We start from the raw sequence: 17,014 nt of genomic DNA on the forward strand, positions 1-17,014 counted from the left end.
CTGGCTTGTAAGGTTTCTGTTGAAAAGTCCGCTGAAAGCCTGATAGGGGTTCCTTTGTAGATTATTCTCTTCTGCCTTGGTGCCCTTAATTTTTTTTTGTTTGTCACTGACTTTTGCCAGTTTTACTTATACATGCCTTGGAGAAGGTCTTTTTGCATTGGTATAAGTAGGAGTTCCCTTGGCATCATCTACTTGTAAGTCCAGTTTTTTCCCTAGGTTTGGGAAGTTGTGAGCTCTTATTTCTTTGAACAAGCTCTCTGCTCCTTTCTCCCTGTCTTCTCTCTCTGAAATACCTGTAATCCTTATGTTGCATTTCCTAATTGAATTGGATATTTCTCAGAGAATTTGTTCATTTCTTTTTAGTCTTAGTTCTCTCTTCTTCACCTGAAGCATTTCAATACTTCTGTGCTTTAAATTACTGATTCTGTCCTCTGTAAAGTCAAATCTGTTTTGTAAGGATTCTAGATTGCTTGTTATCTCATTCATTGTGTTCTTCATCTCCAGCATTTCTGTTTGGTTTATTTTTTTTAGAGTTTCAGTCTCTTTTGTGAAGAACTCCTTCTGCTCATTAATTTCATTCCTGAATTCATTGAATTATCTTTCTGAGCTTCTTGTAACTCGTGGAATTTCTTTCTTTTTTTTTTTATGAGGAAGATTAGCCCTGAGCTAACATCTGTTGCCAATCCTCCTCTTTTTGCTGAGGAAGACTGGCCCTGGGCTAATATCCATGCCCATGCCTCCACTTTACATGGGATGCTACCGCAGCATGGCTTGACAAGTGGTGTATCGGTGCATGCCCGGGATCTGAACCCTGGGCCGCTGCAGCAGAGCGCACGTACTTAACTGCTACGCCGCGGGGCCAGTCCCTCATTGAATTTCTTTATGATAACTATTTTGAATTCTCTCTCATTTAGATTGTAAATTTTTTTGTTCCTTCCTCAGATTTGGGAAATTTTCAGCTATTATTTCCTTGAATAGGCTCTCTGTTCCTCTTTCCCTCTCCTCTCCCTCAGGAATACCTATAATTCTTATGTTACATTTTCTAATAGAGTCCGATATTTCTCGGAGTCTTTCTTCATTTCTTTTTAGTCTTAGTTCTCTCTCTTCTTCCATCTGGAGTATATCTGTATTCCTATCCTCTAAAGTACTAATTCTTTCCTCCATATTGTCAGCTCTGTTCTTTAAAGATTCCAGATTCTCCTTTATCTCCTCCATTGTGTTCTTCATCTCCATCAGCCCTGATAGGTTTTTCTTTATGATTTCAATCTCTTTTGTGAAGAAACTCCTAATCTCATTTAATTGTTTGTCTGTGTTGTCTCGTATTTCGTTGAGTGTTTTTATGATAGCTATTTTGAAATCTCTGTCATTTAGTTTATGGATTTCTGTGTCTTCGGGGTTGATTTCTGGGTGCTTGTCATTTTGTTTCTGGTCTGGTGATTTCATATATTTTTGCATTGTGGTTCCTGTGTTGGTTTTGATTTTCCTCATCCTGGAAGTCTCTGGTTGCAATTTCCACCTGCCGCCACTGTCTGGTGGTAAAGGGCTGTGTAGTCTAAGCCCCCTGCGCTCTGCCCCAGTTTTTCTGCTGCGATCGCAGTTTTGTTTTGTTTTGTTTTGTTTTTTTTCCCCACTGCGATCCACGGGTCCAGTCCAGTTTATTCAGGTCTGCCTGGACCGCTAGATCTGGTCGAGCTGCAGACTCCGGGTTGCGGGGAGGGGGGAGCTCTCTCTTTTGCCCTCTGGGTCCCTGACGTGGGAGGCTTCTCGTTTGCCCCTCTTTATCCGCTCTCTGGGTTGCTCAGATGTTGATGGTAGCCCTGTGGCTCCTCTGAGCCCTCTGTGCGGGGGTTTCCCACTGGCTGAGAGAGCCCGAAGAGCTACAGTTTCCCGCCGAGGGCCGCCCCTCCCCCCTCTCTGGGAGCCGCGCGGACCGGATCGCTGCTCTGATGGGGAGGGAGCGGAGTTCTCCTTACCTCTCCCCACTTCCTCCGGGGGCCCAGCACGTTCCGCTCTCAGATGTGCGGCAGTGTGGATCCCTCCGCTCTAGCTTTTCACTGTCTGGGATTCCGTTGTTGCTCTGTGGCTGTTACTTTTGTTGTATCTTGTGGGGGAAGAATTCACGGGAAAGCTCACTCCGCCATGATGCTGACGTCACTCCTCAGATTGTAAATTTTTTTGAGTTTAGGATTCTGCACCTGTCATTTTTCTTCTGGTCTGGAATGTTAATGTATTTCTTCATCATATCTGCTGAAGTGGACCTTTGCTGGTGCATAGTGGTAGTATCTGGTTGCAGATTCTACTTGCCACCCCTGGGGGAGGCAGGATGTGTGTTTTCTGAACCCGCCGCATCCGTCAGAAGCTGTGCTGATATGGCTCATCTGCCTGCTGGCAGCCACTGCTTGGTGGATCACACACGCAGGCTATGCAGTCTTGAATTGGAAGTCCACTTGTAGTTTTCCCCACGGCTTTTGAGAGGAAACTTCTGAAGGGAGCATTTAGTGAGGCAGAATCTTGGTGTTTGTTACCCAGTCCGGTGGGTCTCTAGAGATGTGAATGGCTTGTTTCAGTGTCTTCTTCAAGCTGAAAAGTGGGGTCTTCCAGGAGAAAATGGTCTGCCACATCCAGAATGACTGTGGTGTGTTCATGTCTTTGTTTTCCTATCTGCAAAACCATTTTAATAATAGTGTATCAAACAGTTAGAAGATATAATGGAAGAAAAAGTGCCATTTTTAAGAGCTACCCAAAAGATAAGATACTTGGAAATAAACTTAATAAGGAACTCTAAGACCTATATGAATAAAATTGTAAAACTTGACTGAAAGACATAAAAGAATTTTGGAACAGATAAAAAGATATACCTTGTCCATAGCTAGGAGTGTTTAACATCATAAAGATGTCAGTTTATTATAAAATTAATGTGATAAGAAGAATGCTTTTTAAAAACTTAGGTAAATTGATCTTAATATAGATTGATGTTGGCTAAATAACTTAGCCAAGGAACTTTCTGGGGAAAAGAAAAAAGCAAGGGTGGTGGGTAGAGGACTAGTGCAACCAGATATACTATAAAGTCTCAATAATTAAAACCTTGTGGTACTGGTACGTGAATAGAAGGCATAATAGAGTAGAATGGGAAGCCTAAAAATATTCCCAAATATATAGGAAGAGTTCTAGATATGGTAAAGATGGTGTCTTAGAGGACGGCCTGGTGGCGCAAGCGGTTAAGTGCACGTGCTCTGCTGTGGCGGCCCGGGGTTCGCCTGTTTGGATCCCGGGCATGCACCAATGTACCGCTTGTTAGGCCATGCTGTGGCAGGCATCCCATATAAAGTGAAGGAAGATGGGCATGGATGTTAGCCCAGGGCCAGTCTTCCTCAGCAAAAAAAAAAAAAAGAGCAGGATTGGCAGATGTTAGCTCAGGGCCAGTCTTCCTCACACACACACAAAAGATGGCGTGTTAAATACCAATGGGGATAACATGTACTATTGAGTAAATACTTTGGGGGAACCTGGGAATGCATCTGTGGAAAATAAAGAAAATTGGAATCCTACCTCATACCAAGGATAAATTCCAAATGATCAAAGATATAAGTGTATTAAATGAAACCATGATAATTTTAAAAGATGACATAGGAAAATTAAAAAAAAATTTTGGATCAAGGAAGGCATTTTGAACTATGACTTAAAGTGCAAAACCTATAAAACAAAGAGTTATCAAATTCAATTACATAAAATAGAAAACCTATGTGTTATAGAAAACAAAATAAGCAAGGACAAATGAGAACCTGATAAAAATACTTGGAACTCATATTACAAATGAAGGACTAATGTCTTTAATATATAAAGAACTAAAAAGAAGAAAAAGACAGCACCCCAGTAGAAAAATAGGCTAATAGATGAAAATAATTTTTTTCACTGTTGAGAATTTGTTTTTTAGATATACCTGTACATTTGTAGAAATGATATATTTACAGATTTATTGTAGCATTGTTTGTAATAGCAAAAGATTGGAAATAATTCAAGAATCCATCAGTAGGGGGCTAGTTAAATAAACTATGGAATTATCTACACAGTGGAATATTATACAGTTGTAAAAATAGCAAGGAAGCTTTTTATATACTGATAACGGAAAGTTCTCCAGGAAATATTAGAAAACTTTACAACAGCTTATAAACACAGTTCTTTTTATTTAAAAGGTTGGCGTGGTTGTGGTGCAATAAAACTGTTCTTTCATTTTTTTACACACAGAGTAGGATATTTACACATTGCTTTTATAACTTGCTTTGTGTTGATATATTCTTTAATGTATGTAAAAAGTGAATATATATATATTCATAAAGAAAGTCTAGAAAAGTATATAAGATGGGGAGTTTAATGGGTCAGATTTGGGCAGATTGGAGACAGGGAAGGGAGGAAGATTTTTCACTATATACCTTTTTATATCTTTGTGATTTTTGCATGATAAAATTATGATACCTATTAAGAATTATAGTATATCAGGCATTTTTTGTTGGAAGTGACCATAGCTCAATTCTGCTGGCTTCAGCAAATCTCTGTTCTGCTTTCACCATCAATACGATTGACTCCATTAGTGTTAGAAGTTCAGTTTCTTTATTTTCTGGCAATATTAGATTTATGTAAGCACTTAGTCTACATAAACCACCAGTACAGATCTCCTATATTTTAGGGGGCTTTATAATCTATTAATTAACCTCTGAAGGTAGGAAAATATATTACTCCCTATGAGGCTAGGTAGTGTCTTCTATCAGTTGCAGACACACAGACACCTTGTAGCTTCAGTTTTACAACTTCAGCCATGGGTAAAATAAACAGAGAACACTAAACTCACCACTTTAGATATATCTCAAAGAGCTGTTCTTCTCTCTAGTGGAATTGAGACGTAGTCTTTCACAGACAGACATAAATGGACTAACAAACCAAATTCTCTGTCTCTGACAGATAGTAGATGCCTATCTATATCTGTCAAATATCACCACATGGTCAGACCATAAAAAAGACTTCCAGGTCATTCCCCATACCACTGGGGAATGATTTACTAGCCACAAGTGTCGCGGAACCAGAACCAAACTTGGCAAAGAACCAGAAATAGACAAAAACAAAGATTAGGGAAATAAAAAGAGAACCGTCAAGTTCTATTGCTGCTTGGAATTTACTCCAGGGATCAAGAACAGATATTCTTGGGAGTAAGCAGTCATACACGTCTTGGGCAATGTGTCATTTGTACTTCTCTGTGGAAGTTTAACACCATAGAGTATCATTTTCTTAAGTTATGAACAGGAATCTCATACAGATATAAACTGAGTGTGTGTCAAAGATTCAAATAATTTGTAAATGAGGGAAGTAGCAAGATGGTAAGGCTGGTTGCCACAATTTGAGGAAAGTTTTTCTCTCCTATTTTTTCATTTGATTGAAAATATCTGGGTTCAAATCTGGAGATATTTTACATAAAAAGAAAACTCTTGTAAATATAGCATTAGATTCTTCAAGTTTTATAGTTGGTTATCTTAACACTGTGTCCTTTCTGTTAGATATGAAACTATAATTAATCACTTTAAGGGTAAAATTTGTCCATAATTTCAAAAGCATAGAACAATAGAGTCAATTAAATAAATAGATATTAAGTTTTTATGGAGTTGATTCATTGTTACATGGCACAAAATGTATATAAACATAATTTTTATGCCTTTTAAAATAATGTGTAACAGTTGCCAATAAAGTTTTATTTTACACTTTTAGTAAGGTATAACTTTCATATAATAAAGTCCACAAATCATAAGTGTATAGCTGGAAGAATTTATATAATTGTATACTTCATGTAGTCACAACCAATCAAGCTATAAATTATTTCCAGCACCCTACAAGACCCTTTGCCCCTCTTAGTCAATACCTCTCCCAAAGGTAGCTATTATTCTGACTTCTGTCACCATAGATTTGTTTTGCCTGTCCTTGAAATTTATGTAAGTAAAATGATACAGTATGTTTTTTCCTCCCAGCTTTATTGAGAGATGTTATTGACATGTGTAAGTTTAAGGTGTTCAACGTGCTGATTTGATACATGTATATATTGGCAACAGCATGTACTTTTATGTCTGGCTACTGTTTTTCAACATTTATGAGATTCATCCTCTTATTGCAAGTGGCAGCAGTAATTCTTTTTCACTTCTGTATAGTATTCTATTATATGGAAAATAGTACAAATTACTTAACTATTGTATATATTTTTTTTTTTTGAGGAAGATCAGCCCTGAGCTAACATCCATGCTAATCCTCCTCTTTTTGCTGAGGAAGACCGGCTCTGACCTGACATCTATTGCCAATCCTCCTCCTTTTTTTTTCCCCCAAAGCCCCAGTAGATAGTTGTATGTCACAGTTGCACATCCGTCTAGTTGCTGTATGTGGGACGTGGCCTCAGCATGGCCGGAGAAGCGGGGGGTCGGTGCGCGCCCGGGATCCAAACCCGGGCCGCCAGTAGTGGAGCGCGCGCACTTAACCGCTAAGCCACGGGCCGGCCTGGCAGGTAATTGCTTCTGATCCAGCTCATCTTGGAGATTCTTGTCTTTCTTTAGAGTTCAGGCTAGTTGGTTTCCCTGAGACCTCAGTTTTCTGATGGATTCAAGAAAAGTTATGATTTCATAGATCATCGGTCTTTCTTCTTGTTAGGCTGGGAGTGATGCTCTTTACAGCTTTCTATATCATAAGCAGAAGCCAGAAATCTATCATGGCTATTTTAACGTCCCTTTTTGCTAATTCTAAAATCTGAATCAACTGTACGTGTCTTTCTGTTTTGACCAATTTTTTTCCAATTTTTATTCATTGTTCTTTTTTTTTTTTAAGCCTACCTTATGTACTGGATACCAGACAAGGTGGATGAAAAATTCACAGGGGGTCTGTAGAATGTTGTTTTCCTCTGAAGATAGTTCATTTTTCTTCTGGCAGTTCTGATTGTGTTAAGGCTTGACTTTAGGCTGTGTTAGAGCTTGTCCATCGCTATTTTATCCTTATTCCTAAGGCATGGCTTTTTTGGAGTCTCAGTTGAGACTTTTCTTTTCAGTGCTCCTCCATCTTGGCAGTGCTTGGTTGCTAACCGTCATCTCCTCAGTATGGCTGGGCTGCTGAAATACCTGCTTGGCTCTTTAGTTGCCAATTCACTGTTTTTTGATAGGTTTCTTGGCATCTTGTCCTACATACTTGTGAGCTTAGTAATAAGTTAACAGTTTGAGAGGAATCTCCATGTAGATTTATGGGCTTTTTCTCTGCAGGTCTTTTGAAGGGGCATTTTTCACCCTGAAGCCCTATCTGCTTTGGCAACCTCAACTTCCAACCTCTGCCTCCTCAGCCCAATTAGACTACAGTATTATGCTTAGGCTCTATTTCCCATCATTGATTTAGAAAATTTTTTATACAAAAGAATGATGATATGTGGAATTTGCTTCATGGGTTTTCCTTCTCCCAAATAATTTAGCCCCAGAAGTCCTACCCCTATTGATTGATTGCTTTCCTGTGCCTCCAGATAAATAGTTTTATGTTTGGTCTAGCATTCGTAGTTGTTCTCCTCAAGAGTGCTAGTTCAATCCACTATGCTCCGTAAGTTGGAACCAGAAGTACCATATCTTTCTTTTCATCCTGGAAATTTACTAATGCTTAGCACAGTTCTGTAAATATTGATGGCTGTTAGAAATATTTTTAAGGTTCCAACTGTGTTGAACAGATAAAATCAGTCCTAATAGTTACCACAGACCATAAAGATTAGCTAGTTATAAACTTCACTTCCATCTCTTAGAATAAAAGCAGGTGTTTGGTACATCAGGAAAGATCTCTGAAAGCCAGAGTAGACATGGAGGATCAATACTAGCTATGAAGCTCTTGTAACTGAACTTCAAGTCGGATATAATTGTCTGTTCTTTTGAGTTATGATCCTTGGAAAGCTTTCCTAGAAATGGGAATTCTTATCACAGTCTCTCATGTTTTGATCTCTAGGAAGATGAAGTCCTCGGTACATTCTGAAGAGGATGATTTTGTTCCAGAACTACACAGAAACATTCACCCTCGAGAGCGACCTGATTGGGAAGAAACACTTAGTGCAATGGTAAATTAGTTTTATGCATATGTGTATACGTATATTTTACTTACATAAGGAAAAGGAACTGAGGAAGCATTAGTCACACACACAAATTTTTTTTTGTTGCTTTGTTCATTTATTCAGGAAATATCTATTGAGCAAATAATCTATTCCAGGCACTGTTTTAGACTCTGTGGACAGAGCCCTGAATAAAACACACAAATTTCCTATCTTCGTGGAGCTTATATTTTAATGAGGTAGGAGGAGAAGCAAATAATTAAATATATAATATAGCAAGTGGTGGTGGTATGTGCTGTTGTAGAAAATTAATGCAGAGTAGTGGGGCTTACAGAGTGGTAGAGTACAGTGTGAAAGGATACTTGCTAGTTATATGGGGTAGTCACAGATGGCCTCTGAGACAAGGTGAGATTTGAGCAAATACCTAAAGGATGTGAGGGAGTGAGTAGTGTGTTTATCTGGGAACAGATCATTTTAGGCAATGAAAAAATGAAGACTGTGCCATCGGGTTAAAAAGCAGATTGGAAGAAACGCAAGTAGGACATGTGCTGAAATTGAGCCAGGGGAAAAGTAGAAGGAGATAAGGTTAGAGAAGTGGTTTGGGTGGATGGAGAGCAGATCATATAGTTTCTTGTAGTCCCTTATAAGGACTTTGGCTTTTTATGCAGAGTGGGATGGGAAACCATTGGACAGTGTTTGGCCAGGAAGTGACATGATCTGGCTTAAAATTTTAAAAGAAGTCTCTGGTCTTTGTGAATAGGCTAAAGCGAGAGGCAAAAGAGGAAATAAAGAGACCAGTTAGAAGGTTATTATAATAGGTGAACAGTGATGGTACCTTGAACCAGAGTGGTAGAAACGGTGAAAGATGGTTAGATTCTAGATGTAGTTGTACAGACAAAGCCAACCGTTTTTGCTGATGAATGGGGGATATACAGAATGAGATAAAGAGATGCCCAGAGTGGCTTCAAGTTTTTTGGCTTGATCAACCTGAAGAGTGGAGTTAACATTCACTGACATGCTGGAAAAGCAGTTTTTGTTGGGGGTTAGATGGAAACATCCTATGCAGTGTAGTTTTCCACATGTTAAGTTTGAGATCCTTGTTTAATGTACTATAACTTTTTGTAATTCAGGTCTATTAATAAGAATAATGAAATTCTTTTTATGGAGAATAACATTTTACTTAATTGTAGTTAAAAGTTAGTATTTCTTATCATCCAAATTGATTGCAAATGTTCATCTGTCAATGCTGATCTATAATGAGATTTTATGTATTTCATTTTTGAAAGTGCCTTTTCACTCAGAGAGGTACTGCCAAATACATCATTTCATGAGCATATGGTTTTAATTGAGCATATTCATCGCTTAGAAGGCATTTATAGAATTCTGTTAGATTCTTCTCTTGATTTTTGCCTTTTAGCATAACATTACATTGCAAACTTCTGATTGAAGGTTAGGTGGAAGCTCCTTAATTGCACAGTTAAATGGATTTTGCAAACGGAAATCTACTTTGCACTTGTATTGTGGTCTGAAAAACCCTGTTGGAAATGTAGTTTGAGCTTGGAAAATATATTCACTGCAAATTTTTTGTGGTACTGAAGATCTCCTTTCTTGTTTTAACCTTTGATAGCTTGGGAAGTATGTAGAGCAGCTTGTGATTACTTGCAATTTTTTTTGTGTATGTGAGGAAGATTAGCCCTGAGCTAACATCCATTGCTAATCCTCTTCTCTTTGCTGAGGAAGATTGGCCTTGGGCTAACAGCTGTGCCCGTCTTCCTCTACTTTATATGTGGGATGCCTGCCACAGCATGGCTTGATAGTAGTACGCAGGTCTGTCCCTGGGATCCGAGCCTGCGAACCCCGGGCCACTGAAGTGGAGTGCACAAACTTAACCACTACGCCACCAGACCGGCCCTGATTATTTGCAATTTTAACAGTATAATCACAGTGTAAGTTTCTCATATGCGCTATGTTTTGCCTTGTAATTTTAGGTTAAATTCATTAGGAAATAGTATCAAATCTACAGCAAAAACTAATTATGAAAGCCATTTATTGGTTAATAACAGAGGTTGAAAGTATGTCCAATTAAGCCTTTTTCCACTCCACACATATTTTTTACCAAAATATGTTGTAATGTATCTTAGTAGATTCCATTTCAGGTTGTACTGAATTAATGTCTGCTGAATTTATTTGAGAATATTGTCACCTCTAGTTGTCCCATGTGGACTGGTCATAGGGGCTAATTTTTCAGCCACTTTCAACTTAGTATTGAGTCCTCAACAACTGAGCAATATTGGTTATATTTGTTGACTCCTCAAGAGTCAAGGAAAACCACTTAAAATCATTTGCCTTGTCTTTTAATTGACTATTGATTTTGATCCCAACGACCTCAATTGTTGAAGCAACTGTTCTCATCAAAAGTCTATTAGGCTTAAACAGTTTGTTTTCTCTGGACACATTTCTTTGGCTGCGGTAGTCAAACATGATTTAATTGACTCGCTGTTGGTAAATGGCTTTCCTTGCTTGGCTAACAAATGAATTACTTGGAAATTTACTTTGGACGCAATCTTGTTTTAATTTTCGTGAAGAAATTCTGTGTGATGATATACTCTGTTTTAGAATTTTCTGATTTTTCGGATTGTTGCTTTCCTGTGAGTTGAGCATATTGTGATGAGTGCATTGTTTGGTAATGTTGGTGTATATTCTGTCCTTTAACACACCTGTAGTGTCACTGCATAATAAACACAATGTTTTGCCGTCTAATTTGATGACAAAACCCACACTCTTCTGGCCTTAAAAGCATGACGTTCAAAGTCCACTTCTCTCTTCTTTGCTTAATTTTACGTGATGTGTATGAATTGGTAATTTGAAAAATGTTGTATGGCCATACATGTGGTACTTGAAACACTGTTGAGTTATAACTCTGTATTGTAATTCATGGTGTGCTGAGCAGCAGTGTGAATTGATGAGAATGCCACATAAGGTCTCATTTGCAGCTGCTCAGTTCTGTCATTGTAACATGAAAGCAGCCGTAGATAATCCATGAATGAGTGTGGCTGTGTTTCAATCAAACCTTTTTTGTGGACATTGATATTTGAATTTCAAGTAATTTTTACATGTCATTAGATAATCATTTTTCTTTTGATTTTTTTCCCCCAGACATTTCAAAATGTAAAAATTAGTTTTAGCTCATGAGCTGTACAAAAACAGGTAGTGGGCTGGGTTGGTTGTAGTTTCTTGACCCCTGCCTGATCGTGTAATTGTAACTTAAGATATAAGGCTCTCTTAAACCTTCCAGATAGAAAACAGTTTTATTTTTCTTCTCATAGTATGCTGTTCATATTGCTATCATAACACTTAATCTCATTCTACTTGGTTATGAATATGTCTCTCTCTCTTACTATATTGTGAGCTCTTTGAAGAAGGATGGGGTCATGTTGTATTAATTTTATTGAAGGATAAAGTTTAAAAGAGGATGTTATCATGACTCTCATACAAATATAAAATGAACACATGCCAAAGATATTAAGTCATTAATTAATGAAGGAACCAGTCAAGTGTGGTTCAAAGGAGAATTCCAAGTGCCTCACTGTTATTTATCAGTCATGCCTAGTGGATGCAAATGGTTGCAAAACTGGCAAAACTGTTCAGTTTCACTGGACACAATTTGCATTTCTATGGACAGGAGTTATTTATACTATCAGTTTTCTGCAAGTTAACTTCTACCCTTTGGAGATGTAAAATAGCCTAGTCAAAGACAAACAAGGATATTCACTAAAATCTTTTGCCCATGTTTGTGTACAATTTGTATAAGCTCCAAAAAATGTACATTGAATTCATCGAATGGGAAGAAAGATGATCTTTGTTGTTATGTGGTGGTTTATTTACTCTATTAAAATGTCATATGCTGTGTACATAGAAAGTTACTGAATTCTCTTTTCAGGAGTCCACATTGATTTGTCTATGGAAATTACCATTTATATCCTATGTTATTAGAGTACCATATTGTTATATTGTTACTCTAATTTCTTCATGTGTAAGCTTCTTGAGAGCAGGTGGTATAATCTTCTTTTTTAAAAAAAAAATCACGCAATAAATAGTACATTGCTAGGTTGCAAAAAGTGAACAGTGAATGATGAAAAAGATATAAATGAGATTAGAGCTACTATTTTACTACACTTTGTCTAGAAAATCATATGGATTTTAATGAGGAAGTAAGAGTAAAGAAAGTTTGGGACCTTTTCTCTTTCAATAATAATTTAAGTGAAATATCAGTTTCAGAAAGAAGTTTATTATTAAGAGAAACTCTTATAAAATGTTTCTCCAGAACAATTCCATTTAGTTAATTTTTGAGTTCCTTTAGAAATACAAGGGTTTGTTGAACTTTCATTGATTTGCGTTGTATAGCCAGAATATTAGTTTTTTTTAAGTACATACTTAAAAGAAAGCCAGAAATTTCTGAGTTAAGAATTTTAAAAATTTTACAAATAGTCGTTTTTCAGTTGAGATATACTTCTAGTTTCAGGTATACAACATGATTCGATATATGTGTGTATTGCTAAATGATCACCACAATAAGTCTAGTTAACATGTATCACCACAGATAGTTAGAAATTTTTTTCTTGTGATGAGAACTTTTAAGATCTACTCTCTCAGCAACTTTCAAATATAGTATTATCAACTATAGTCACCATGCTGTACGTTACATCCCCAGGACTTATTTATTTTAAAACTGGAAATTTGTACCTTTTGACCCCCTTCACTCATTTCCCCCACCTCACACTCCCCACCTCTGGAAACCACCAATCTGTTCTTTGTATCTATGAGGTTTTTTTTTTTAGATTACACATACAAATGAGATCATAACGGTATTTGTCTCTCTCTATTTCACTTAGCATAATGCCCTCAAGATCCATTCACATTGTCACAAATGGCAAGATTTCCTTCTTATATTCCTGTGTGTGTGTATGTTTATGTATACACACCACATTTTCTTTATCCATTTACCCATCAGTGGACACTTAGGTTGCTTATATGTCTTGGCTATTGTAAATAATGCTGCAGTGAACATGGAGGTGCAGATATCTTTTGAAGTTAGTGTTTTCATTTTCTTCAGATAAATACCCAGAGGTGAAATTGCTGGACCATATAGTAGTTCTATTTTTATTTTTTTCGGGAACTTCCATACTGTTTTCCGTAGTGGCTATACGAATTTACATTCTCACCAATATGCACAAGGGTTCACTTTTCTCCAAATCCTTGCCGGCACTTGTTATTTCTTGTCTTTTTGTTAATAGCCATTCTAACAGGTGTGAGGCGATGTTATTGTGGTTTTGATTTGCATTTCCCTGATGATTAGTGGTGTTGAGCACATTTTCATATACCTGTTGGCCATTTTTACGTCGTCTTTGGAAAAATGTCTATTCAGATCCTCTGCCCGCTTTTTAATCAGATTTTTTTTTTGCTATTGAGTTTTATGAGTTCTTTATATAGTTTGAATGTTAATCCCTTACCAGATATATGATTTGTAAATATTTTCTCCCATTCAGTAGGTTGCCTTTTCATTTCGTTGATGGTTTACTTGGCTATGCAGAAGCTTTTTATTTTGATGTAGTCCCACTTGTATATTTTTGCTTTTTCTGCCTTTGCTTTCGGTGTCAAATCCAGAAAATCATTGCCAGGGCTGATGTTGGGGAGCTTACCACCGGTGTTTTCTTCTAGAAGTTTTATGGTTTCAGGTCTTATATTCAAGTCTTTAATCCACTTTGAGTTAATTTTTTTGTATGGTGGTGTAAGATAGCTGTCCAATTTTATTCTTTTGCATGTGGCTGTCCAGTTTCTCCAACACCATTTGTTGAAGAGATGTTCTTTCCCCATTGTATATTCTTGGCTCCTTTGTCATAAATTAATTGACCATTTATGTGAGGGTTTGTTTCTGGGCGCTGTATTCTGTTCTGCTGATCTGTGTGTTTGTTTTTATGCCAATACCATACTATTTTGATTATTATAGCTTTATAATATGGTTTGAAATCAGGAAGCATGATGCGTCCAGCTTTGTATTTCTTTCTTAAGGTTGTTTTGGCTATTCAGTATCTTTTGTGGTTCTGTACAAATTTTAGGATTTTTTGTTTTATTTCTGTGAAAAATGCCATGGGAATTTTGATAGGGATTGCATTGAATCTGTAGATTGCTTTGGGTATCATGGAAATTTTAACAATATTAGTTCTTCTGATCCATGGGCACAGAATATCTTTTCATTTGTTTGTATCTTCTTCAGTTTCCTTCATCAACGTCTTATAGTTTTCAGTGTTCAGGCCATTCATCTCCTTGGTTAAATTTATTCCTAGGTATTTCATTCTTTTGGATGCAATTGTAAATGAGATTATTTTCTTAATTTCTCTTTCTGATAGTTTGTTATTAGTGTATAGAAAGGCAACAGATTTTTGTATACTGATTTGTATCCTGCACTTTTACTGAATTTGTTTATTAGTTCTAACAGTTTTTGGTGGAGTCTTGAGGGTTTTCTATATATAATATCATGTCATCGACAAATAGTGACAATTTTACTTCTTCCTTTCTGATTTGAATGCCTTTCTGTTTTCTTGTCTAATTTCTCTGGCCGGGACTTCTAGTACTATGTTGAATAGACGTGGTGAGAGTGGGCATCCTTGTCTTGTCCTTAATCTTAGAGGAAAAGCTTTCAGCCTTTCACTATTGAGCATGATGTTAGCCATGGGCTTGTCATATATGGCCTTTATTGTGTTGATTTGTCAGACAATAACATGAATTTTCTTTTTTCTTTTCTGTTCTTTTGTTTTTTCTTCTCTTCTATTTTTTCTTTCTTTTTTTAAAACAAAAGTGAGACCATTGGTACATTTTTCTCAAAATGTACCCTTTGTATTTGGACCATTTCACCCCTCTATTGCCTACTTTGTAAAGAGGAATGAGGATTTATAGAGCAGCTGGATTATTTCTTTTGAATAATCTTGAGTAAGAGGTAGTTTTGGAAGAAGTGTGTTATTTGGTTTCTTGCTTCAGATTGATAGGTGTTCCTGCTCTGTGGTACTTAGACTAGTTCCTTTTACCCTGAAGCTCTAAAAACATTTGCAATTTGAGTAAAAGAAAAAAAGTCTTTGCAAATCCTCCTTAAATGAATATCTTTAGCTCTTTTCCTACTGTTGTATAACTGTTTATTTTTGACTGACGGGTGAATTTTAGTTATAATTCAGAGAAATTGATGGTGTTTATTGTTTTACAGTGTTTAAAGACTGAATGTTTTATTTAGTGTTTCTTTGTGAACAATCACAAATGCAACCATTGATTAATATGCAAAGCCCAGGTTTTGAATGTCCGCCGCTATATTCAGAGCTCTTCAATAAACAACTGCAAGCCCACCCCATTCCATGGTGTATCCTGTTCTAGCTGAAGATTGTGGGAATTCTCTGGTATGAATCAAATAGTGTTAATTCTTGAAGGTAATTAATGCACTCCTGAGAGTTCTGGGATATATATTAGGTTGAATTTTATGAAATTGTTAATTTTGTAGGTTAAAAAGGGTTGAAAATTGGCAGTTTTATAAAGTTAAGGCTAAAATCTTTTAAACTAATCTTAAACACAGCATTTTATTGTTAATTATTAAAATGAAAATTACATTCCAGTTATTGTGCTATTTAAGGCTTTAAGTGATCTGGCTGTTACTTTTACTGAAAGAATTTGTTATATAGCTTTTAAAAATTTAAACTTATGAACTATTCAAGGAGAAAAGTACTTAAAACGTGCAGTTAGAGGAATAATGATTCTTATAGATCTCAACTGGAGTGTCATGGATTGTCGAAAATCTTGCTATTTCTTCCTTTAATAAAAATTTTCCAATTAAGTGTCTCCCTCACTTGTGTTTCTTTCTTCCCTTCTACCCTTCTTCTGTTTGTACCCTGCCTTATTCCAGAAAGAATTTAGATTTTATATTTTTATAATATATATTTAAATATTACATGCAAATTTTTATTAGTAGATCTGGTATACAAAATTCAAGTGTAGAAACAAACCAGTATCATTTTCTAGCAGCACTGAAGACTAGCAATAATTTACGTGAATAAAGTGCCTATAAAGGAAATAGTATACTGTTTTTAGATTTTCCTAGGAACCTTTATATAAAACGTCTGGTAAAATTATATACAACATTGGAACCTGTATTTTTAGCAAATTAAATAATTGCTGAATAAATAGGATTATCTTTAATGATCAGGGAAAATGGGAGTGAGATGAAGGATACGTTGAATCTCTTTATATACTTATAGAAAAGTATAAATTTCAGAATATTTACAAGTTTTGTTGGTATGTCAATGTGTTCATTTTTAGATAGATTAACCAGCTGTTGCCCAATAGAGAATTGGTGATTATTGTACGAATGGTAATTACTAATAATTTTTTCTGTTATTTTAAACATTGCCCCTCAATAATTTTTTTCCCTGCTGTTAGTTGGTTCTCTCTGGGAGGATATTATTTTCTAGTGAAACCTGAACTTTAAGGCAACTGTTTTGCTGCAAAAGAACTAGTTATAATCAGTTTCAGGTTTTTTTCTTTAGTAATCGCACCCTGTTTTTTCCAGTCAGAATAGAAAAGTAAATAAGGGTAACAGTATAGTTTACTCCTGGAGCTTATTTGATGGCTGTGCGCATGCTTTGTGCATTAGCCACATACTGAAATCTACCTGTCTCCTTCTTTGATTCCTATTTCTGTTTTTTAGCACTTGTGTATTGGGAGTTCTAGATAGCATATTGGAGGAAATAAGAGAATTGTTATGTAATCTGTTTTTAACGTTAAGGACGTTTTGTTGTATCAGAATTCTTTTGAAAATATTCACACAGATAACTCAGTTATAAATGAATTTGTGATATACTTATTCTTTTTTTTATTGAGGTC

The 17,014-nt window shown here is 36.3% G+C and overlaps 1 protein-coding gene across 3 annotated transcripts in view; it reads left to right on the top strand.

The window, feature by feature from the left end:
- The window catches only part of ARHGAP32 (Rho GTPase activating protein 32), a 321,714-nt gene that overhangs the window by 121,948 nt on the left and 182,752 nt on the right, over nt 1-17,014 (top strand). For all 3 annotated transcript variants that reach the window (XM_058544821.1, XM_058544819.1, XM_058544820.1), the window contains one exon: nt 7,996-8,104. In XM_058544821.1, coding sequence (XP_058400804.1) covers nt 8,000-8,104 — 105 coding nt within the window. In that variant the 5' untranslated portion in view covers nt 7,996-7,999. The remainder of the gene's footprint in view (nt 1-7,995; nt 8,105-17,014) is intronic.

This window comes from Diceros bicornis, chromosome 7 (assembly GCF_020826845.1).
Source record: "Diceros bicornis minor isolate mBicDic1 chromosome 7, mDicBic1.mat.cur, whole genome shotgun sequence".
NCBI classification, from domain to species: Eukaryota; Metazoa; Chordata; class Mammalia; order Perissodactyla; family Rhinocerotidae; genus Diceros; species Diceros bicornis.